At 33.1% G+C, this 24,890-nt stretch overlaps 1 protein-coding gene across 1 annotated transcript in view; it reads right to left on the bottom strand.

Annotated features, from left to right (window-relative positions):
• Window positions 1-24,890, bottom strand: part of LOC126770562 (uncharacterized) — a 116,743-nt gene that overhangs the window by 83,954 nt on the left and 7,899 nt on the right. Inside the window, exon 2 of the mRNA XM_050490018.1 lies at window positions 1,493-2,170. Within this exon, the coding sequence (XP_050345975.1) occupies window positions 1,493-2,109 (617 nt within the window). The 5' untranslated portion in view covers window positions 2,110-2,170. The remainder of the gene's footprint in view (window positions 1-1,492; window positions 2,171-24,890) is intronic.

Here is a 24,890-nt window from a genome sequence, read left to right as displayed (position 1 = left end):
GAGGAGATTTTTATGAGAATAATTAAAATAATAATAATGATAGGAAGAAAAATGAGATCTAAATGAACTCCATGTTCTAAACAGCAGCTTTCCACCATGTGGTCTGAAACCAGTTCCGACCACTACCGCTTGCTGCATTATCACTTCACTAAACCTGTTTAATTATGTACATTACTTTTATAGACACATTCTTTTCTTTATTATCCACTATACTGATAAATCATTCATTTGTTGGCATGCTTTGTTACTTTTTTTTGTTCACTAATTTCAGTATGTGTAAAGCTCGTTTCGAAGAGGTTTCAATATAAGGTGGTCCGCTTCGCAGTTTCATCCGCTTTAAATTTAGAATATAGACATGACCAGCGTAAATTTCAAGTTCTCGTTATAGTTAATTTAAAACTAAAACAAAAACGTGTTTTTAAATAATTAAAATTGTATCACAATAACTTAAGTAAGGAACTGTAATAAAATTACTAAACATTGTTATGCGTCACAAATCTCAAGATGTTGTAAATTTTAATAGAGCATCTGGTGAATGGCCTTGTCTTGTAAATATGTTTATTAAACAATAGTCGAACCCAGCAAGGTCGAGTTACCTATTACGAACGCAAAGTATAACACACAAATTATTTAGAACAAAAAATCTAATCCATTTTAGAAAAAAACGTTTAGGACTCCAATATCCAATATTATTGTAATCTATTTTGATGTCGTCTGCATACCCTTGAAAAATTACTGCGTAATTATTTGGTAGCTTTCATAGCCAAGGTCGACGCGGATTTTGCTCCTGGTTTCACTGTGACTTTCTGTCCGCAGCTTGAATTCATAATGTAAACATGTTCGTTAGTATTATAATATTTTATTTTTGAATGCGTCGTACTAACGTAATGCTTATACATTATTTATATAATCATCATAACGAAATGATATTTCGTAAATTACACGTCGACGTGTTTTATAAAAAGCAATGATAACGAATTAAGAATAGATAAACAAAAACAAAAGACTTCAACGAGCGATGCTACGAAGACGCACACAAAGATGTTGAACGTTCGTTATGTTTATATTATTCATTATTTATGTTCTATTCGTAAACATTGCAAGTCATTTCGCTACTTTTGTTGAAGTGACATTTTATGTATAGCTTATACCTACTGCAACACATGTATCACTTCTTGCCTTTCTCCGAATCCGCATGCTAACATGACCGACTAAACAAAATAAAGAGGCGTTTCTATTTACAGTCGATCGCTCCATAAATGGCGGAACATTTATGTCCTATTGTTATTGTGTTAGTATCTACTTGAGGAATCTTTTTGTTTTTGTGTAGGTGTCGAGACTCGAGAACTATGGAGCGATATGTGACCGATTTGTAGACGTTGATGATTCAATACTTTCTTTCCATTATCTTTTCAAAGATTTATGTTTACAAATTATTTTTTGAAAATATCTTACAATTCTACCTAAAACATCAGCGTATAGAAAACTGCACCTGAGAGGTATAGGTTGGAATGGAAACCGATGCGCTGCTGGAGGAAGAGGCGCCACGATGGGCGCTGCTGGTGTTGGTACAACTACTGGCACCGGGTGCATGGGCGGCGGCAGCGTGCTGTACGGCGGCGGCGGAACACTCTCCAGCAGATCGGGAGCGCGAGGCGCCCGCGCACGCCGCGCTCGCCGCCGCCGCGCAGGCTCCTCTGTCTGACATTCCGCGCTCGCTACACTCCTTTCTCTCTCCGTCTGCACCTCACTGTTCACGTTGGGACATGGTGGTACATCTTGCACCTGCACTATGTTCACATTGCACACGTTTGATCGGCTCGGCTCGCCAGGCACACGCACCGAGACCGAGTCCGATTTACGCAGAGGAGCGGGCGCCGGTACTGGCAGCCGCATCTCGTGACTGGGAGTAGTCGCGCGGTACGACGCGCGCGCATGACGACCGCCGTTTGGCGACTGGAGCGTGTGCGCCTCGTCCCCCGCCCCGACGAGGTACACGCTTGCAAGAGCGCCATCGGTGCGGGAGCGCAAGAGGGGCGGCGAACGGCAATCGTAAGGCTGCCACAGTAGAGCAGAGAGGGCCTCGGCCGCGGACAGCGGCGCGCTCATCTCGCCACTGCGCTCCGCTGCCGCGCCTCTCCTGCCACCCGCCACCCGCCACCGCCTCTACCTAAACCACACATAAAAACAAAATTACTTAATGACAAATTTAGTTATTTAATTGTAATACAATAATGTACTCTATAATCAAGTATTCATATCTTATGTATAATATGCAGTTAATATAGCAACTCTACGATGTCATTTCAAATCACAATTTAATGTAAATATTTTAACTATTTTTGTATTAAAAATACTAATATAAAAAGTCAAAACACGTATGCAACTCGGATAAATATCTCGGAGACAAAAAATAATGTATTTTATTTCATTTAATAAATTAATCTATTACATATTACTGTAAATTCAGAAATAATTGCACCGTTCTGTTTCCTGAAAAGCCGTACTACATTGTTTGTATGCTTTTAGTTGAAACTTCGAAGACAGATTGCTCTACTAATATAATTACCAGCAGTTTACTGACAGGAGAAGTTGGAATACATCAACGTCCGGGGTATGCATAGTTTTACTTTGGCCGACGTAATTACTTGAGCTAGATTTACCTTCAATTATTCTTTTACTTTATATTGCAATCAACATAATAATCCAATGTAACGTTTATTTAATCACTCTACATAATACAGGCTCGTTAAACTACGTACGTGTTACTTTGTATCGTGATTCGCTTGAGTACTTTCTTCTGTTACGTAACATTCGAATTCGCTCGACTTAACTCATACTGTTCCGACTCTAATCTTTTGTTAACCACTTGCTTTTACGATTTCTTTCATGGCGTTTTATTTGCATCACAATATGGATATTTTATTATCCCTTTTACTTATGTGTATATGATGCTGTAGACCAAATTATATAAATATCATGTCTGAACTGATTTCTCTCACTGATGTTGGTTGGAGCGATAAAGTTTTTATAGCTATATAAATCTTTTGAACTTCTTGTTTAATTCACATAATTTTTAATTATCACATACAGATAATCACATAATATTAAAATGTTACGTAGAAAAACGTAATGCACGCGCATTACACTTTAATTGAATAAAATTTGTATAATGTTTATTTTTTGTACTTTTTAAGATTTTCAATTTAAATTGTTATAAATATTTAGTAAAATTCGCTGAATTCTGTAACATTGTCTTATCATCTAAAATCATAATTTCATTATTTAAGCCGTAAACAATCAATTAGTGTAAATAAGGGTTATTGTTATAAAAAATGATCTCGTAATATAAAAATCTAATTAAGCAATATGAAACAAAGACGTATTAAAATACAATAATAAAATACGAGTATTATATATTAAATTAATTACTTCTCATCTTTTTTACATAATTTAATTAATTAAACATTATGACATAAATATTAATATTGTTATTATTTATATTTTATAATAAATTACTAATGTTTCCGTATTTTTTTGCTCATAAATTATAAACACGTAATGGTATTTACATAATATGTAATTCATTTGCAGAAAATGTTTATAGTCCAATATGATATCATAATCTGTAAAATAAAATGCTTCAGTTATTTATTTTATTATTAACCTTTTTTTATTAAAAATATATGAATGTAGCTTATTGTTATGTTGTACAAACATTCTTAGCGTGGGTGACTCGATTTCTACTAAGGAAGTTGTTATTTAGTACTATAAGCTGACTATTGGATTTGCCGTAAGAAATAAGGAATCATTATCGAGGATTTCTCCAAAGTTTGATCGACTATTCAAAGGTCTAGTGATTATCTTAAAAGACCGTAGAACCTGAGGTCCTAAGTTCAAACCCCGGGAATACCTCAGAAAAAGATTAACTTTTTCTGTCGCGATTATACTGAGCAGCTTTGTGTCTGGAAATTGACAGTGTTATCAATCCTTTGCCTTGGAATGTAAAGCCGTTGGTCCTGTGTTTGAATTCTTTCTGGTTATGTCGGATTTGCCATTCCATCGGATTATGAGAGTGATAGAATATGCGAAATTGGCTATTTTACATTGAGAATGACCTATAAGAATATGACCTGAAGGAGTCGAAATAAACAAACCTTAAATTCACATATTCCAAGCGATGTGCTGATAGCTCTGTTGAATTATATGCTAACAACATTTCTTAATTAATGTATCTTTATTTATACTTATACAACACTATTTCACTTGACTACTTATATTCACTTAATTTAATTTTCAAACTACCGATAATTTCGCCGATATCCATAATGAATACTATAGATTACTTAAGATGATGATGATATCTTGTCAATTCAATATCGTAGTTGTTTATATTCTATATAGACTCTCGTGATTGGTATAGTTTAGGCTAATATAACATGTTGCTTTCAAATATCGAGTGTACAGGTTCCAATGAGACTAGCAATAAATCCTATGTTGCAAACGTCTATGAGCGACGGTACTTGTGACGGACTTTGTGGAACGGATATTATAAATTAAAAAAATATTTATTATTAAATTAAATGGAATATAAAAACCAATATTATTATATAACATTACAGAGGTTTTAATGGTTATAGTAATTTTAGTTTTATAACTTTCGTATGCATTTCTAATGAAATGAGTAACGAAATTACGATTTATCTTTCATATTTCTTTAGAATATTAATTTAAAACTGTAATTAAAAAATACTTATAGTTTGATTTTATGATTTTATCTCCGTAATATAAACATAAATACCTGATAATATGTCATATATTTAAACATTTTAGTAAATCCGATTTTGTATAAAAAATAATATTGCTCGTTAAATTAAATTCTAGATAGATATTAAAGAACTTTTTGTACAAACACTGTAAAGAATAGAAACTTATTTCACGGAAATTATTTTAAAAAAATCTTTGAAGTGTTTATGTAATATGCTCGCGCTGGGGCAGAAACTATGAAATTTTAATATTAGATACTGAAACATGGCTTAATCATGCAAATATAGATTTAAAAGAATATTTAAACATGTTATATTATTATTTAATGATTTATTTATTATATAAATATATTCGAATCAAATTCTTATGAATTTCTACTAGTAATAAGCATATGACATACTTATAACTGGTAAATGTGGGAGACACATTTTCGATCACGGCATCTAGAGCTATATTCGTGAAAACTTCTTGCACAAGCTTGTGTCGTGTTCAGAACTTCGATTGGATTTGGATTGGATTGGAACATATAAACATTATTTTAAAACGCATTAAATATTCAATTGCTTAAAATAAAAAGTCGATATATCCGCATATTTTAATTTCTGCATTACTTCAACTTGCAACTTCAAAAAGCATGTAAGCAATATACGTACCCTCTATAAATATCTTTGTACCTTTCAGTCTTGCACTCTTACCTGTTAAACTCAACGCTAGGACCAACGCGTATATAATTTAGAATAACCTAATATTTATTTAAGTTGATTATAAATTTTGTTTCAATGTTATTTAATATCGTGATATTATTATTTTTTACAACTACCAACATTAAAAATGATTAGACTTTGGTATAAATAGCGATGTATTTCAATGAACGATTATAATTATTGTTGAACTTGAGCAGGGTGGTTACTCTGCCTGTTTAAATAAATATTGTTTATAACCACCCAACACTTCTTTCGCTATCCTGGCCCACCATCTGTTTCATACCATATCTACCATTGTATCAAATAGTAACTACTGAGCTAATATAAGGCTCTGAACTTTTAGGTCAAGAAAATGCCTCCCTAGGCGTGACATTATTTAGTATTATGTATATCTGAGGCAATAAGAATTTTCTTGAAACTTGAACGTAAGGATAATTAAGAAAATATCTTGCCGCGCTTATTCAATTAATATATTTATGAGTCTGACAGATATTCGGTTGTCACGTTTGATTTATGATAGAAAAACAAAGATAAAGGTAGTAGGTGAAACGCAATATACAAGATACACTTTCTCCAAGGCCGCGCGGCGCCGGCGCCTCCCACTAGTCTACAAAGAACACGGATACTGTTACATCATGCATTGCGGTAGGCTTCGCAGATATAACTTTCATTCAAATCGATTTGTCTTAACTGTCATATTAAGACTTTCTCATAAATAATAACAAATAGGATTTATTTTTTAAAATAAATATTTATATATTAAGGACTATCATACCACAAATCACCGAGATGGCCTAGTTAGAAAAACTGAATCTTAACCGAAGGTTGTCGGTTCAAACCTGGGCAAGCACAACTCAATCAAAATCGAAATCATTTTTTTTTTATTCAAATAGACTTTTACAAGTATTTATGAATTGTCAAGCGCTACCACCGGTTCGGAATGTGAATTCTACCGAGAAGAACCGACAAGAAACTCTTTTTAAGTTCATCATCATCAATATTTATTCAATTTTATTAACGGTACAACCAATTGTTTATTAAATTTGGTAATATTTTAAATACATTAATTTATATACGCAATAATGTTTTGTGTGTATATACCGACAGAGTTGGGAAATAAGGACTAGTCATTTGTCAAAGTTATAACTGCATATTTAAAGCTTATATATAAAGCCTCTTTTAGAGGAAAAGAGCATACTTGATTTGACAACCATAGTTCATAACCAAGCGATCAAACTTCACGCTTTCTCCGAAGGTCGCGCTCTGTGGCCGAGAGTTGATGGCACAATCGACATCGACAGCTGCCTTCAAGGTTTCTCTTAATATTTACTGCTATTGACACGAAGGTTACTTGAATAATTTTTTGTATTAAATTAATATACAAAAATATTATATTATTATAAAGAAACAGAATATAAGTATGTAAATGACATAAAACTATTTAAGATGCACAGCAAGGCAGTCTTATCGCTAAGTAGCAATCTCTTCCAGACAACCTTGATATAAAGTCAGTACAAATTTATAGTAATATAAACAATAATATAATTTAATACTAAAAATATCCTTTAACATCAATACATTTAAGGATCGGCTGACATTGAGAAATATTAATTTTTCATTATTTCGTTTATCGATTTTAAAACCAATAGCTAAAAATGCTACAGAAATATACATGTCTACTATATAGACTTAGTCTAGTAATAACTAACGAGTACATGTAGGCATCCATCAAAAATAAATAATCCGTGTAAAAACGTAACTGCTAAGTTTCTTACAGATTATTCTCGGTCTAATTAACATTGCGATATAGTAGTGGCTTTATGTTTAAAAATTGATATAATAAATGACGATTTAAAACTGCTTGTAAGATCATAATTGAATAACGTTTTATTTGTGTAGCCTGTAAAACTCCCACTGCTGAGATAAGGCCTCTTCTCCCTTTTTGAGGAGAAGGTATGGAGCTTATTCCACCACGCTGCTCCAATGCGGGTTGGTGGAATACACATGTGGCAGAATTTCAGTGAATTTCATTAGACACATGCAGGTTTCCTCACGAAATTTCATTTTTCTAATCGTTTTCTTTCACCGTAAAGCACGAGATGAATTAAAATCACAAATTAAGCACATGAAAACTCAGTGCTGCTTGCCCAGGTTTGAACCCACGATCATCGGTTAAGATTCACGCGTTGTTACCACTGGGCCATCTCGGATATCATTCATTTTATTTGAATTGATTTATATTATATATTTATAAAGCTGCAAAAATTTCGCAATTTTTTTTTGATATATACAAATATTATTTACATTATAATTATTAACATGAAGCACGATTTTTTAATATGTTATTGCCAAAATCAAAAGTTTTTAATTACTATTTAATGATATGAGGAATTGTTATTTACGAGTATGTAGGTACTTGTATCGCATATTTAGTTATAATCTAATTTAATTATAAGCGCTCTAAGCAAGTTATATAAAAATATACTGAAATAGACTAATGGTATTTTGAATGAGCTTACGTAATAGAATAATAAGTTGATGCGATACTTCTCTTTTTACAAACAACGCTTTAATTAAACAATGCGTAATATATCATAATTACACGACGGCTCTGAATACAGTCATTGTTCACTTTACTGATCATAAATTTAAATTTCACCTCGATTGATAATATGAAAATTTATCCTTCGAACTTTTTAACAGAGTTATTTAAAAAATAACACCGATTAGTCATAACAATTACTTAAATTAGTAAGCAAAGTGGTATGGTGGTATGTACATTGTATTTCAAGAATTTATTATACTTTGCGCCCCTTTTAATGAACTCATAACATTTTCGTGATTTTTTTTTTTTTTTTGGCGCAGTGATTAAATTATTCTTCTGTTAAATTTGTTTTTTTTTTTCTCTTAAACTTAATATCCAATAATAACAAATATCTAACTGCTTTACTTATAAACATAGTTTTTAGTTAAACACTGATTTATCTCTTTTTTCATCATTGATTTGACAATCGAAAGAAGAGTACGCAGTATTGTTTCCACTGAACATTCACCTAAACATTAAGAGATAAAAAAATTAACGAAAATTAAATAAAAATATTGAACATTTCTATTACAAATTTTACTAAAAATAATGAGTATAACACATTTAGGATACTTTTGATGTGAATGATTTTTGTAATAAAACAACAACTCTTCAACATGAACAATAGCGAGGCGCCGGAAGTTGGGAAAAAAAATGAAAGTGGATTCGCCTGTTATTCGTAAACCAGACAAGCTTGTTTTTTGTCGTTACGTTCTCATTAGCATAAAATGTTATTATAAGAACCTATACTAAGTTTTCAGCAAAAAAATAAAAATATGAATAATCGTTATACCTTCTCTTCTGAACTCCTTCCTGAGAATTTTTTTTATATATTGGATTTTCCAGTAATCATGCTCGATTCCAAGCCTTGGAGATACTTATATTTCATGCAACGTGCGTTGCAATTTAGACGAAAATTCAATACATCACTATTTTATTTTAACGAATTTTACACGTACTTACATTATCAATTATTATATGTGTAGAGAATTAATTAGCGTCGTACAGTAATGTCATGAATACAGATAAAACAAATATAAAAAAAAAACAAATTGAGAACCACCTCCTTTTTAAATTGGTTAAAAAGTCTATTTATTTGAAATATTGGTTATCTGTGAACGAGTTTCTTTATATTAAGGTTTTGCGCAAGCTCGCCTGAGTTGGTAGCACCCACTCTGCAATTATTCTACCGCCAAACATCAATAATTTGTCTTACTGTGTTCTATTTTGAAGATTGAGAAGTGAGCCTGTGTAATTGCAGGTATAAGGGACGTAACATCTAATATTCAGAAAAATATAGAATGATTGACATTTTTTACACTGAAAATGTCATTGGGTCACAATCGAATGCTCAAGGGATACAAATATTTAAAAAAAACCAAATAGATGAATTTTAAAGAAATCTTTTAATTATTTCTCTTTCATAAAAGTTGACTCAAATCACTAATAATATGGGAATAATTATGCATTAGTTCATGTCAATTTATTCATTAATGGTTTTTCCTTTTAATATTTAAGTGCAGAAAAAATGACCACTAACAACAATTTGTGTATTAAATTAATGAGCTATAATATGTTTTAGACAATATGTCTAATATCGTATCGTAAGTCCATTATTTTTAAATAATTAAAAATATTGTTAGGGAGCATAAGCAGAAATTGTTTGTTTATATTTAACATCCGCGTGACTAAATCGCGGGAAAATAGCTCATAAACTCTATTTTTATACTCAAAAGTCCGCGCGAACAACATAACTAGCAAAGATCTTTAAATAATAAATGAAGGAATATTCTGTGAATATTTAAAGGTATCACTTAATGTGCTTATATATGAAAACAGATATAGAAATAGAGTTAGTTAAACTTTTAATATATGCATCATTAATATGAGCACAGACAAAGTTTTTGTTAACATTTTGCTTTTAAAATATTTTATTATTTCGAAATGAGACTAAGTTAATTTTTGCTAGTCACTTCCTGCAAGAATCATAAGTTGTTTGTATGTTTTATGAACAATAATAAACTACATATATATAGCATATATTACTTCTCTACCGGCATATAAAACATTTATAAATGAAATACCTAATATGCCTTAATAGATAGAAGCGCTACTTTTCTTAATTAGAATTTAAAAAGTAATATTTATGTTTAAGTGCAAATTATTACGAGATGAATAAAAAAAGTGAAACGGATAGTCTTAAGATAAATGTAAGGCATATAGCAACGCAAAGAAAACCGCAGTGGTGCATCATGAATATACTTCTTTCTTAAATCTCTTCAAGGAGTTTTTGTAAATCTTACAAGAAAACCTTGAAACATTCTAGAAGTTTTGCTTACGTAGCGTGCAAGAGAAACCAAAATATATACTGTTACTAGTATTACTGCTATCCTTACTTTTACCTTACACACTAATTACGATACAGTTACAACAATATTTACCGAATGCGTGACGACAAATTTATCGTGTCATCAATTGTTGTACAAGCTTCTTTTTTTTCTAAAAACAAATAACATAATATGTTTATAACATTTATTACTTTTAACAGAATGGACGATATATATTTTTTTTCTAAAAATGCAACTTACAGTATTTTTTTTTATTATATATATTAATCGACGGGCGGAGTCAGCGCAGTGTCTTATATGACTTTTGATGCCGACCGCCTGCCAGACGCCAACCTTCTTTGGGAATGCTTTACTAGTGAGTTGACTGTCTGTCCTCATACAGGTTGCTGACGCTTTAAGTGCTGATGATAGCAATTAATGCGTTTAACCCAAAAAAATCCTTACCTACCCGTGTTGTTTAAGACGGCTAATCTTCATTTATAAAAAAAAATGTAATTGTTTCCTTAATTATTTCGCTTACATAATTGTATTCATTTTTAAATATAATTTAATTAAAGTGATGACGTTTTTAATATTTACAGAAATAGAAAAAATAGAATTCCGGCGATAAACATGTTCTTACTGTATTATTGTTATTACACACACAGCCTTGAAGCGGAGTTTTGAAAGATATCGAGATGAGATCATAGACTATATTTTTAGTACTTTTTATAGTTTTGACATATTCCAAATACTTACATAATACATATTACATACGGTAATATTTATTGATACCCTGAATTATTGACCGTCTACTAGAAAAACATCATAGGATACAACTTTATTATAATCTTACCCGTTAAAACGGGAATGTTAGGTGTTAGACATATTTGTAAAAATAGAGTAAAATTGGATAATAAAAATAAACTATTCAAGTAGGCTCGGATAGGAAGAGATGATATAAATATCAAAGTAACTACTTAGTGACAAAACATATGAAGGAATGTAATAATCACGTAAAGTGGCTATATAATAATTATTATCATTTAATCTCATTTAAATTATTATTCTATTAAAAGCTGTAATTAATAGCAAAGTACATTTAGATTGTGATTTTAAGGGTGAAGTAAAGTGATTTTGGGGGTCAGAGTTGCTCGCGTCCGTAGGTCCTACCAAAATCAGGTTTCATCCCTCTTTACCCTACACGTGGCCCCTGGGTGGTGCTAACTGAGCAACATACTCCAGGTGGTACGGCTTCGGCCGCAGCTAGCATTACCACCTTGTGAACAAAGCTGCGCCGCCAAGCGATCTGTCGCGAGGCTAGATTTACCTAGTCACGTGGCACGTCGTGTTCCGGTGCGATGTTCGCAGTAGCTTATCGACAAGCTCTGACCATGGTCGTAATGACGCCGGCCGGCTCAATCTGGAGGGCAGCGGGATCCGAAGCACGGTGCACCGCTGGCCGACCGCAGTTAGTAGGGGGCCCAATTAGTAGGTTCGCCATTTACGAAAGGCTGCCCCGCCAACTTGCGAAAAATCCTGGGATGGCTTCCATCGTGCTGGTTGGCGACCAGAGAGAAGTCCCGGTGGCGATTTTCAGGGGGGTTCGGGCGTCCCCGCGGTCTCCAGTTGAGTCTACCATTCCCGTAATTGCGGTGAAAGTTACGGTGTCTAATATGTAGCACCTCGTACAACTTCCATTTCCCCATACCTATTCACACCCACACATTTATGATTTGTGTAAAAAGAAAGAAAAAAGTTTCACAGCGGCTGCACCACCTCTCTTTTTCAGTGCATCTCTACCTCGAGACCGCCAAGCCGCACTTGCTCTTTCTCACGGAGACACAAATCACAAGTCCAGCAGATGTAGCGTACTTACAGTACCCCGGATATTCACTTGAGCACAACTTTAAACCTCGTGCAGGAGTCTGTTTGTACGCTCGTAATGACGTCTGCTGCCAACGTCTCCGTAACTTGGACACACCCGACTTTTCAATAATGTGGTACTTATCAGATGCAGGTTTGGAGCAGATCATACACGCCTGCGTCTATAGGTCGCACAGCGGTGACCAGGAGACGACTCGGATGTTCGAGTATCTTAGCGAGACGGCTGATATCGCCCAACGTCGGTATCCGACTGCTCAAATGGTGTTTCTGGGGGATTTCAACGCTCACCAACAAGATTGGCTATTCCCATACCAGAACACCGATCATGCCGGGAGAGAGGCACTCAAATTCGCACTATTGCTAGATCTCTCTCAGCTGGTACATGAAGCAACTCGGGTACCGGACGTAGATGGTCACACACCTAATTGTCTGGACCTTCTGCTGACTACCGACCCTGACCGGTTTTCAGTGTCAATTGCAGCTCCCTTGGGCACTTCTGATCATTGCGTGATCAGGTCGGTCTGCAACTTCCACCCTCTGAACTCTGGTCCCACTGGAACCAGACGGATGTGCCGATACAAGTCAGCAGACTGGGACGAGACGCGACACTTTTTTGCATTCTACCCTTGGCGGCAGATATGCTTCTCTTCCAATGATCCGTCGAGCTGCGAACAAGCCATATCTGAAGTGATATGCCAGGCTATGGAATTTTTCATTCCATATGCTGACGTATCACTGGATGGTAAGACTCCTAGGTGGTACAACGCTGATTGCGCCGAAGCTGAGGCCTGTAAAAACTCAGCGTTTGTAGCGTGGTAACTCTGCTGCCAAGTCCTAGAAGAAGGTTCTCAAGAAGGCTCGTTTCAATCGAACTAGACTCCTCGGGACTAGATTAGCTTCCTATTCCCGTGGTAGTAAAGCATTTTGGTCCCTATCCAAATCGATTAAGACGAACTTCTGTCATCCATCGCTGCCTCCACTACTGAAGTCCGACGGATCGATGGCCTTCACGGCAACAGAAAAGGCTAACTTGCTAGCGGCTCTGTTTGACGAAAATTCACGTCTCGATGCGGGAAGTGCCTCACCGCCAAACATACTACCATGCGAAGCTATTATGCCATGGATACGAATTCGCCAGAGAGGTTCTAAAAATTCTCAGCACCTTGAACGTGAATAAGGCCCGTGGCCCTGACGGGATTCCAGCAATAGTCCTGAGGAATTGTGCACCTGAGTTTTCTCCTGTTCTAACACGCTTGTACCGCCTCTCTCTTAAATCCGCTCAAGTTCCTAAGGCTTGGAAGATTGTTAACGTACGACTTGTACCCAAGAAGAATAGTCGTGCCGACCCAGCCAATTCCAGGCCCATAGCAATCACCTCCAAACTTTGCAAAGGTTTGGAACGTGTATTGAACAACAAGCTCCTGGCGTAAGAAAACGATCTTCTATCGGACCAGCAGTACGGCTTTCGTCGGAATCAGTCAACAGGAGATCTTTAAGTGTACGCTACCCACATCTGGGGCGAGGCCATGGACAAGTACGGTGAAGCGTTAACCGTTTCACTTGACGTGTCGAAGTCTTTCGACCGGGTCTGGCATGAGGGCCTTCTGAGCAAGCTTCCTAGCTACGGGATACCTGTTGGCCTTTGCAACTGGATATCTGATTTCCTGAGAGGACGATCGTTTCGAGTTGTCCTAGATGGCTTCTCATCTGATCTAATGGCGATTAATGCCGGAGTTCCTCAGGGATCAATTATCTCCGCTACACTCTCTGCTGCGTATAAACGATCTGCTAAAACCCGGTATCTTTGGGTACGCAGACGACAGCACTGTAAACGAACTGAAACTGAAATGTCAACCAATGCTTACATAGCCAATGTGCCACCAACCTTGGGAACTAAGATTTTATGTCCCTTGTGCCTGTAATTACACTGGCTCACTCACCCTTCAAACCGTAACACAACAATATCAACTACTGCTGTCTTGTGGTAGAATATCCGATGAGTGGGTGGTACCTATACAGACGAGCTTGCACAAGGCCCTACCACTAGTGTACAAATACACACCAACGATTAATATCTATGCATAAAGATTTACATATCTCTTAGACAATAGCCGATCAATATCCATTGGTCGAGGGCAGCATTGCAGACGTACAATCAAATTACAGCGAACATTATTTCATTAAGACGTCCCTACCGACTAAACGGGATCTGGGATGATGCATCCGCCTGACCAGATTCAATTACTTCGAAATTGATTATTACTATCCTCCTAAGCCAAGGCTTGCGTCTTTACGTATTTATAATATACGTTAATTTTATGATGCGACATTATGACATTATAATACTCTATTACAAAAACTATGAATAATTTAAATGATAAAAAAGTAGCACGTGCTTTATTTCACATTCATTTGTTACAGATATATTACGAATACAAAAAATATTATTAAATATAAAGACAGTTAAAACTAATATTTTAAAGAGTCATATTTTATTAATTATACTATGATTTCATTTAAATACATAAATATTCTACAATCCAATTTAACTTATTAAAAACTGGACTCCAAATAATTAATGCAAATTTAATCCTTTGATGTGGGCTTTCGGTCGTTAAGTTACATATGAAGGCTTCAACACCACAATTTCGTTAATGATTTATACGTGCTTTCATTCGTGAAAAGTTTATAAACTTCTCACCTGTCAACCCAAAATTCTAGGGTTCAATAAAAGTCAAGCCTCTCTGACAAGTGAAACCATCACCCACAGGGCGGGGTGCATAAATAATTTAGCCGGGCAATCCGCCGCTTGTTTGCATGCGGATTATCATATTAAACGGATATCAGGGCCGACGACCGTCTGTCCGATACGAATGCAAACAATATCATGCAACATTCATAAGGGCAAACGTTGGACACAAACGCTGAAAGGTAGCCGCGAGGTAGTCGATGATTTAATGAGCTTTTTTTCTTACTTTGAATTTGCGCTGCTTCCAAATTCGAAAACATTTCGTTTTTAAAAATTTAAGATTTGCGATAATAAGATAAACTGCCACGATATTAAAATTATTGAAAAATAAATTATAAATAAAATTTAAATAATTTATTAATGTTATAAATTATTTAAATTTATTTTATAAAAAAAAAAATATCTTGTCATTAATATGTAAAAGGTGATAGCTGCTAGGAAAGTTGTGCTACGGCTGTTAGTTTATTTTAAATTTACTAGTCAAAGTACAAAACAGATAAATATTATACGATAGCATTGTCCTCTGTTAAGTGTGCTCCGTTTCCATTTCCTAAGTAGACAGCAATGCGCAAAGGTCATTATGGATTTCCACAAGTAATTTTGGGTTTCCTAAAAGCGCCAACAAAGTGAGTACAGTACGACAAGAGTAATGGAAATGTTTCACTCGAGATAATTTATTACACCGACTAGATAAATATGTACCTTTTTTACTAAAAACACATCTCTCGACAGTGACAAGACAATTTTATTTATTTTTTATACATTAATATTATTAAGGTAATACACCATTAGTTATATATTAGCACGCGTAAATACGACAAAATAAAAAATTGCAGCGTAATTTCATAAGGCGTTAATAAAATAAAGCAAATCTGCGTCAAAATGAAAGCAATAGACTACATTAATTAACAAGTCATTTCAGTGTTTAACAATTAAACAATGTGATCCATAATTACAACCTACGTTTAATTAAAGCTTGTTCAACGTCTAAATCAAGAAGCAACTTGTTCAGAACAAGCAAAGAAAAGTTCCACAGATTGAATTTAGCAGAATCACTGTCTAGTTCGTTTCGCTTCAGTACAATTTTTGTACCTGACAAGACTTGCAAACTATACTGGCATTTATTTGGAACAAAGTTCTATATAGCTTTTGAATTAATGATTAACCTTTAGGAAAACAAACAGATATAAACACAAATCGTTTATTTGTGGTTATACTGAATACATTTATGATGTATTTATCTATTACCCAGTAAATATTAGAAACGATTTTATTTTTATAAATACAATATGTTAACATTTGTTAAGAAAAATGTTGTTGCTCAAAATCTTGTAACTATTTTGAATAACATTTAAATTTTAAGTAATAGTAATAACTAGTCTACGTATTGTACTAGTAATTTCTTTAAGGAAAATAAGTTTGTTCAGTGCAATTCTGTTTATTTTGAATTATGAATTGAGGTTACTAATAATAGTTATAATGATTCTTGAAGAAATGAACCATTTATACGACAATATTAAATTTTTATAAGTCTGTACAGCCATTTTCAACCACATCGCCATCTCGGAGAGACACGTGCCCTAATTTTCGAACCCTTCAATCTGACTTTAACTGAGTTACTGACCTGGACAAGCTTTTTATAGTTCGGCACTTAAACATGTCGCACCCAATTCCGCCCGTGCTCTGCGAACTCAAGTTGAAATACTTTATGCCCATTTGAAAGTCCATGTTCTATCGTTAAAATTTAATTTGCTTTACCGCTACCGTTTCATCTTTTACAAGAATGTATCTATTTTAAAATATTGTTTGAATTATTTTTATGTTATCAGATGTTAATGAGCCGAGATGGCCCAGTGGCTGGAACACGGGATCTTAACTAAAGATTGTGGGTTCAAAGCCGGTGAAGCACCATAGTTTTCATCTGATTAATTTGCGTTTATAATTCATCTCGTGCTTGGCGGTGAAGAAAAACATTATGAATCCTAAATTTCAAGACTGTTACTTTATTATAGTTACCATATTCTAAAGATAGATAAACAAACAGTTAGGGTTATTTTACTGATCATTGCACGCTTTGATATTTATGATTTTTTGACGATTCTGGTTTGTGCTATAACACGCAGTACCCAGTATATTAAGCCTACTGGTTTGTGCTATAACACGCAGTACCCAGTATATTAAGCCTACTTACGTAACAATATTATAACACTATGACTCTATTTTTTTCGGTGTAAAAACATGGATAATCACGAAGACATTTAACAAAATTAAGAAAAATCGCAAGATAAATGTTAGACGTTATTAGTTAACGGCATAATTCACTTAATTTATTTTAGTGTTTTCGGAGACACAAAAAGTTTTGCTCGTTAAGTCAAGAGACGACTGTAGTAAATCACGAGAACTCGTCTCGCATCTCCGACGATTACTATCTCCAAATTACAGAGAGGGGTAGCGTACCAAATTATGGGGCATCGTTACATCTGCCCTTATTTACCTAATTATAATTAGAACAAGATAATCATTTACGATTTCAATTAAGGTAAGCAAGCGACATTCGTTTTAATAAAATTCAGTTATATTTATTACGCTCCAATCTCAAGAAATGAATTAAAATAACTGCGATTTATTTGACAAATATTTGTTAACCATATTGGATTTATTTCAACTAAATTTTATTTTTTCATTATATATGAAATTTTGACATCAGCATAACCATCTTATCGGCTGTGACCTCGATCGAAGATATCTTTTAGTTTACTGTACTATAAAGCCTGCCTAATTGACTGTTTCTTTGAACGTAATTACTAATTACTTCGGTGAGATTACTTGCTCAAAACACAAGAATTTTCTTCTTCTTCTTCACGTATGAAGTAATTCCCCAATATCACGGTGGATATTGGTTGTGACGATCCCTCATCGTTTATGAAAAAGTGTGATGTATCTTTTAGTTTAAAAAGTTAATTCGTTTTCAAATAATCATAATATCTCCTCAAAAGGGAGAGGAGCCCTTAGCCCACCAGTGGGACATTAACAGGCTGCTACTGTACTGTACTGTAAATGTAGAGCATGTTTTACATGTTATGTTATGTACAATTGTTGGAGATCCAAACAAATAAATAAGTACGTTCATTGTTCATCCTTCAATGTAAACGTTTCATATAGACCCTTATTATAGCGAAGTTGAGACGGGTAGCTAATTTTATATGAATAATTTAAAAATATTACATGTATATCATCGAATAATTTTATGATAAATATTATATGTAGAGCAAGTTCTATAAAATCGTACTTTTAGAAAAATTATACAACCTAGAACACCAATAATTGACAATCTTATTGTGTTCTTACTTTCTTTGAAAACTATTTTTTTTTATAAAACACATTTAAGATATATTTCCTTAACAATATAAAAAATAAGGACATATGAATATTTAAATGTTATTACAATTCTTCAAATTGCATCACAAAATGAATACGGTCGAAATTTAACTTTAAATTATTATATTAAAATTTTCAATGTTTATTAATAAATACATTTTTATCAGTATGAATATATTTTAATTATATTTCCAAATACTGAATATACTTTAAATTATTCTAGTACAGCTATTTATCTGTTCAATTTAAGAATTTAACCCTGCAATTTATCCAATAAACAGAACGTTTGAATCTTTATTTACGTCTATACGACTCTGGTCAAATGTAAGAATAAAACATTTGTTCCAGTTAGAGCCAGGAAGATAAATAGAGGTTTTACAAAGAACCGCAGAAACGAACTCGGATCGGAGGACAAAAGATAGAGAGGACGTCGGTCACTGATTAATTCCACACCACATAGTGACAGTAAGCTAGCGGACTTACATTTAGACTCCAGCCACGAATAGTACAATTTGTGTTTGACAAAAAGTGACGCGAATATATATATATTGTTAAATTGTAATATTATAGGTTTATTTAGGATGTTTTTAGGCCAGGTTCATAATTTAAAATTTGAGATCGTTAAATATTTTTTTATAAAGTTTCATGAAATTCACCAGGGGTCGTTTAAATCTGTACAAGCACCACTTGAGATTTATTTGCGATTTGGCGGTTATATAATATCATAAGGAAACATGCTTGTATTAGAATCCACCATGCTGCAGTTATACAGTGTAGTGGAATAACCTTCCTTCATCGGGATATTGTCTACTAATAATACAAAACTTCAAATGAAATACTTCAAAACAAGTATTCAAAACAAATTATTAATTTTAAACCTTTTAACGTTACCGACTTAATTATTGCATGAAATATTTTTGTCACAAATTTAATTATACAAAAATACCATTGAATAAAATTACAATAAAACTTTAAACACTTTTTTTATTAAAAAAATCCATTTTATGTTCATGAAGAATTATTTTTAGGATTTTAATTACATCTTAAAAGTGTTTGAAATATAATTTATTAACCTGATATTCGTTTCAATGCTTCAATTCATTAATTAATAAGATTTACTTTATTTCAATGTTTTTAGTTCAATCTTTACCAAACCTACGTAATATTATTTTTGCTTTCTGCTAGAGCAAACCATACATAATTTTCACCGGTAATAGGGCTCTGTGTAGACCCGTTTTGATAGGAACCACCAGTCAATACATTTTATTGCCGTGATGGGGTTTGAATGGTTAATGAGCCAGTGTCAATATAGACAGAAGAGACATAACATCTTAGTCTCTTGGTTAAAGACGCCATGGTGGTGTAAGTAGTGGGCAATGTTTCTGAAAGCGCCATGATCTATGAGCAAAAATCTTCATCATTATGTATAATATTTCATTAAACTATTAAATGTATGTATTCCTTTACGTACATGAAATATGCCTGCACAATTTATAAATAATCACCATAAAATTTCTGCTCAAAACTCGAATAGGTGTTTTTCAGTAAAAGGTAAAAACTTAGAAAATAATTAATAATTTCACCTCGCCTTTTTCAAAGCTAAAAAGTTGCAACTTCAAACTGCCTGCATTAATAAAGAACGTATTTCAAAACCTTCTTTTTCATGATAATTCTGCCAAAGTTCTCCTTTTTATTTTTTCCAGTTTAATAACATGCAAAATGAAGGTCGGGTAAGTCTCGTTAAATGGTTGGTCGGCTCATTGCATCGTGGTAAAGCCAGTTCCATTGTGGGGTGGGACAACATCACCCTCCACCCACTAGCGGCCATCCGACCGTTGTCGGGATTTTTATTACTAGAGTTATTGAGGTGTGTTCTAAAATATAATCAAATTTTAAATTGTCAAGGTAAATATAATACTTTTGTCATAATGTTTTAACATTCATGTATTATTGACATACTGTGAATAACTATTTTGACAGAACATTTCACACACACACACATTGGAACACACTCATGTGCACTTTAATATCTTATACGTAACCTCTGAGATCGGCCGTCTATTCTATATTCATTGAATCCATACACTTTTAAGCTCGTCTGTAATGATTTAGTTCATGTTATGTTTACAATATAGACAACAACACAACACAAACAAATTTAAATACTACCCTCTAGCGCAAATAGAGAAAAAAAAATGGTTCTTCAAAATAATTCACATAATTAAGTGCAAGCCTTAAATACACTATTATAAATGAAATGTCAAAGTTCCACCCGATACAATTTATGCGAGGGCGAGGCTCAATAATATCGGTCATATCGGTATACATATTAAAAGTTATCATAAAATAGGTCAAACACAATATGTAAATCACACAATTTTCTTTATCCACATAAATTATTCAGAGTTTCTCCTACGAATTAACTACATAATAATATTACGTTTGTAATCGTGAATTGCGGAGTGTTAAGCTTATTTTTGTAACGAGACACGAAATCGAAAGTTTTTTGTCAACGGTCAATATACGGATTTATTTGTACAGTTTTGTTATCTTTAATGTCGAAGTATTTAAATCATTTACGTAGAATTCATTTTTTATATAAAATATATGCTGACATAAAAAATGACGGCATAGATATTATAATAAAATAATAAAAACAAAACACATACCACAGGCGCTGATTAAAGTCATATTAAAAATTGTAAAAGAAATTGTTGCCCGAACTTAAACAAATTATTTAAGTGTTATTTTTCAATGACTGAATATATTTAAAGTCTAATATAATCCTAATCGGCAAAGATATTGCATCAGCTGAGATATAACAATCGAGTAAATTAGAGCCCGGCTAGGTTTAATCAGTGCCTGCAAATCCTTAGCCAGCGCGGTTTAATTCGCTTCGTCGCACCAATCAGAGCAATTAAAGAGCGACAAAAAACAGTTAAAAGCAAATAGACTATACGTACGAATGCTTTGCTCCATCATTTTATTTATTGAAAAATTACTTTTTTCATATTGTTTGCATCAATTTTATAGTTAACTTTAAGTTAATTCAAATTATTTTTTGATTCATTCATTTCATGTAATGTTAAAAGCGGATAAATTATATTATTTATCTTTATCACAAAATTAATGTTTGTATAGTAAATAAACCCATAAAAAAATACACGAATTGGAAGTCATAAGTAAGATATTCAATCACTTAAAAAGTAATTTTGTGTTAAAAAAATACAGCACATACACGCATTAAAAATCTTTCCTTTAATTTTTAAGTATTTTATTACTACCGAATACACTATAGTTATAAAATCAAAATATTTCAATTTGAATTCGCTATAATTAAAACTTTATTTATAGCTTTTATTATTTTACTCAATTTTAAGCATAAAAACCTCTTGACGTTGCAGCAATCAAAATGCTAACGAAGTCATCAACGAACTAAAAAATTATTTGACCACAATTCCACCAGTAATGAACCCTGAAAATCTTTTTGTCAATGAATGGAACTCGCGAAATAATTGAGCTGGCAAGCGAATTTTAATTACTTTTAGGCTCACAGTAAAATTATTCGATTTCATTATTTATTGTAAGGTATCGACTTCAAATCTATTTGTTCTGCTGAATACCATATATGAAAACTAGCCAAGTCAGACCTTAAGCTTCAATATATTATCCTAAGTTATAAGATATATTTTAAGTTGTTATAAAATATTTTATGTTGTTATAAATATATTTCAGTACTGACCACTGAACTTGGCTCCCATTTAGATCTCACTTCTTTTGTCGTTGACGTCAACAACCAAGGTATATATCATAATATTGAACTTGGCTCTAATTTCACATTTATGTTTTTGATGGAATATCATTACTTTTTGTAGAGAAATTATCTTTTATTTTATTTTATCATTTTATTATAATTTTTCATTTAATTAATTCTATTAAGAACATTTATTTATAATGCCTGTAATGTAAAAATTAGCATCAAAATTGACGGCAGCCGGTCTTTACGTGGATTTTAAGGTCTTCACGTGAATATATAACATGTGCAATACCACCCTTAATTTTTTTTAATCCAAACATATCAATTTTAGTACTAATAACTAAGAGTAAAGTCGACTTTTGTATTTATTACGTTATTAACTGGGATTTAGTACTAATTATTATTTCAATATTTAGCGCACATCAATAGTGTAAGATCATTTCTTATAAATAATTATTAATAAAATTGTGTTTGTTGGTTGTATAATGATGATGTTGAATGATGAAAAATTCTCCGTAGCAGCCCGAAGTCTAGAAGTTGGAAGTGCTTACATTCCCGTGCCTTGGACAGCACATAAAACTATTGATCCTGAGCGTGAACTCGTTTCGGTTGTTTCGATTGCCGTCTCATCGGATTATGAGAGTTAGGAAATAGAGAGTGCATTTGGGTTCGCGCACACACTTGTGCACTGTGTGTTGCACACATATGTCCTGCGCAGTTGGTTAATCTCTCTTGAGATTGGCCGCCGTGGCCAAAATTGGTCAGGAGAACATAATCATCTATATCATATTTTTTCAACTTTTGTCTAACTAAATGGGTTATCTAACATGTACAAAAATATTGTTTCAAATCGAACTGAGATCCTGAGATTAACATGTTTAAACAAAAAACTATTTTTATAATATATGTAAGAAAAGTTTGACAAAAGTCATGTAAAATTTCTATTTTCGGGTCGCACAAGGAGCAGCGAAGTGCAAAACAAAGTTTTCAAATAAAAGTTTTCGCTCCGTTTGGTAGTGGTTGATGCGGTTTAAAGTATTACATGTGCTAAAGTATGTCAACGGTCAGACAAACATTTTAAAATAAATTCCCAAAAAAAATCAATTTAAAATATTTGTTGCTATTCAAACATGTCGTTGGAGTTTTTCTATTGTCATTCTTTAAAAAAGATATAGTTTTATTTATTAATTAAAAAGATAAATAACAAAACATGTTTTCTTGTTTATCTTTGCTTATATTTTAGACTGAAGTGAAAAAATAAAATAAAAGTCTTCCTTCTCTTTTAGTTTTTCTAACGCTCCAACATATTTGATATAATCGCCATTTTCGCTTTTAAATAAAAAATACATGGTTATACTTGAGCGTAACTGTAGTAAACTATAAAAAATATTTGATTGTTATATTTAACGAAATTAACAACTTAAAAAAAAAAACAAATACTGTCCAGGGTGTACTTGCCTTAATCAGACGTAAGCGAATGAGTGAAAAAAACTTGCCTTTGGTGTAGAATTGAGGAAAACACCGAAGACATTCTAACCGATGCGAGTTTTAACAATTGAAATTATAATTTTGAGTTATTTGAAGGCTTCATTTGTTGATTCACTTGATTCATGTCTACTTTTCTGTGAATGTATAAATAACAGCATAATTATTATTAAAAACATATGCTTGCTTCGCTTATATTAAAGTAACTAATGATTTCGATGTATTAATAACAAACGTAATTTCATACATAAACAATGCTATATTGCTTACAAAATAACACCTAAATAGCTTTTATTAAAATTTAGAAATATTAAAGTTGTATTTTTTCCAAATAAATTAATAAACATTCTATAAATATTAAATAAAACATCAGTTGCTAAAATTGTGTTTATACTTAAGAGTACCTAATAGTAGAATAAGAAAATAGATTCTTCGGAAATTATATTCTGAAGAAGTTTACTTTTAGTAAAAGCCAGCTTAAGTTGTATCGCTGGGCAATGGGCCTTTCCTCTTAAGGAAAAGCTTATTCCACCACACTGATGCATTGCAAATTGGTGGGTACAACACATATCCGTAATCCGTAACAGCCTGTGAATGTCCCACTGCTGGGCTAAAGGCCTCCTCTCCTCTTTTTGAGGAGAAGGTGTGGAGCTTATTCCACCACGCTGCTCCAATGCGGGTTGGTAGAATTCACATGTGGCAGAATTTCAGTGAAATTAGACACATGCAGGTTTCCTCACGATGTTTTCCTTCACCGTAAAGCACGAGATGAATTATAATCACAAATTAAGCACATGAAAATTCAGTGGTGCTTGCCCGGGTTTGAACCCACGATCATCGGTTAAGATTCACGCGTTCTTACCACAGGGCCATCTCGGCTTTTTTACAACACATATACATACATATATATATCATGTCTGGATACACATTTGGTATCCGACACATATAGGTTTCCTTACGATAAATTAATTTACCACGGAGCAAATAATGAAATATAAACGCAAATTAATAGTATATAAACTATGTAGATGTAGAGATGACTCGAATTTTAACCCTCAAGCTTCGGTTGAGATCCCCATATTCTGTCCACTGGGCTTTATCGGTTCCCTACATGTTGGTATAATTTATAAAATTGACCGATTATAGTCGTACCTAAACTATAATATATAAATCGTATATACAAAATTGTAAGATAATGAAATGTTAATATTCGTGAAACACATTTTGTCGAGTAATCTTTTACGTTAAGTAC

The sequence above is a fragment of the Nymphalis io genome, chromosome 9 (assembly GCF_905147045.1).
Source record: "Nymphalis io chromosome 9, ilAglIoxx1.1, whole genome shotgun sequence".
Classification (NCBI taxonomy): Eukaryota; Metazoa; Arthropoda; class Insecta; order Lepidoptera; family Nymphalidae; genus Nymphalis; species Nymphalis io.
This window is presented reverse-complemented; position numbering and strand designations above follow the sequence as displayed.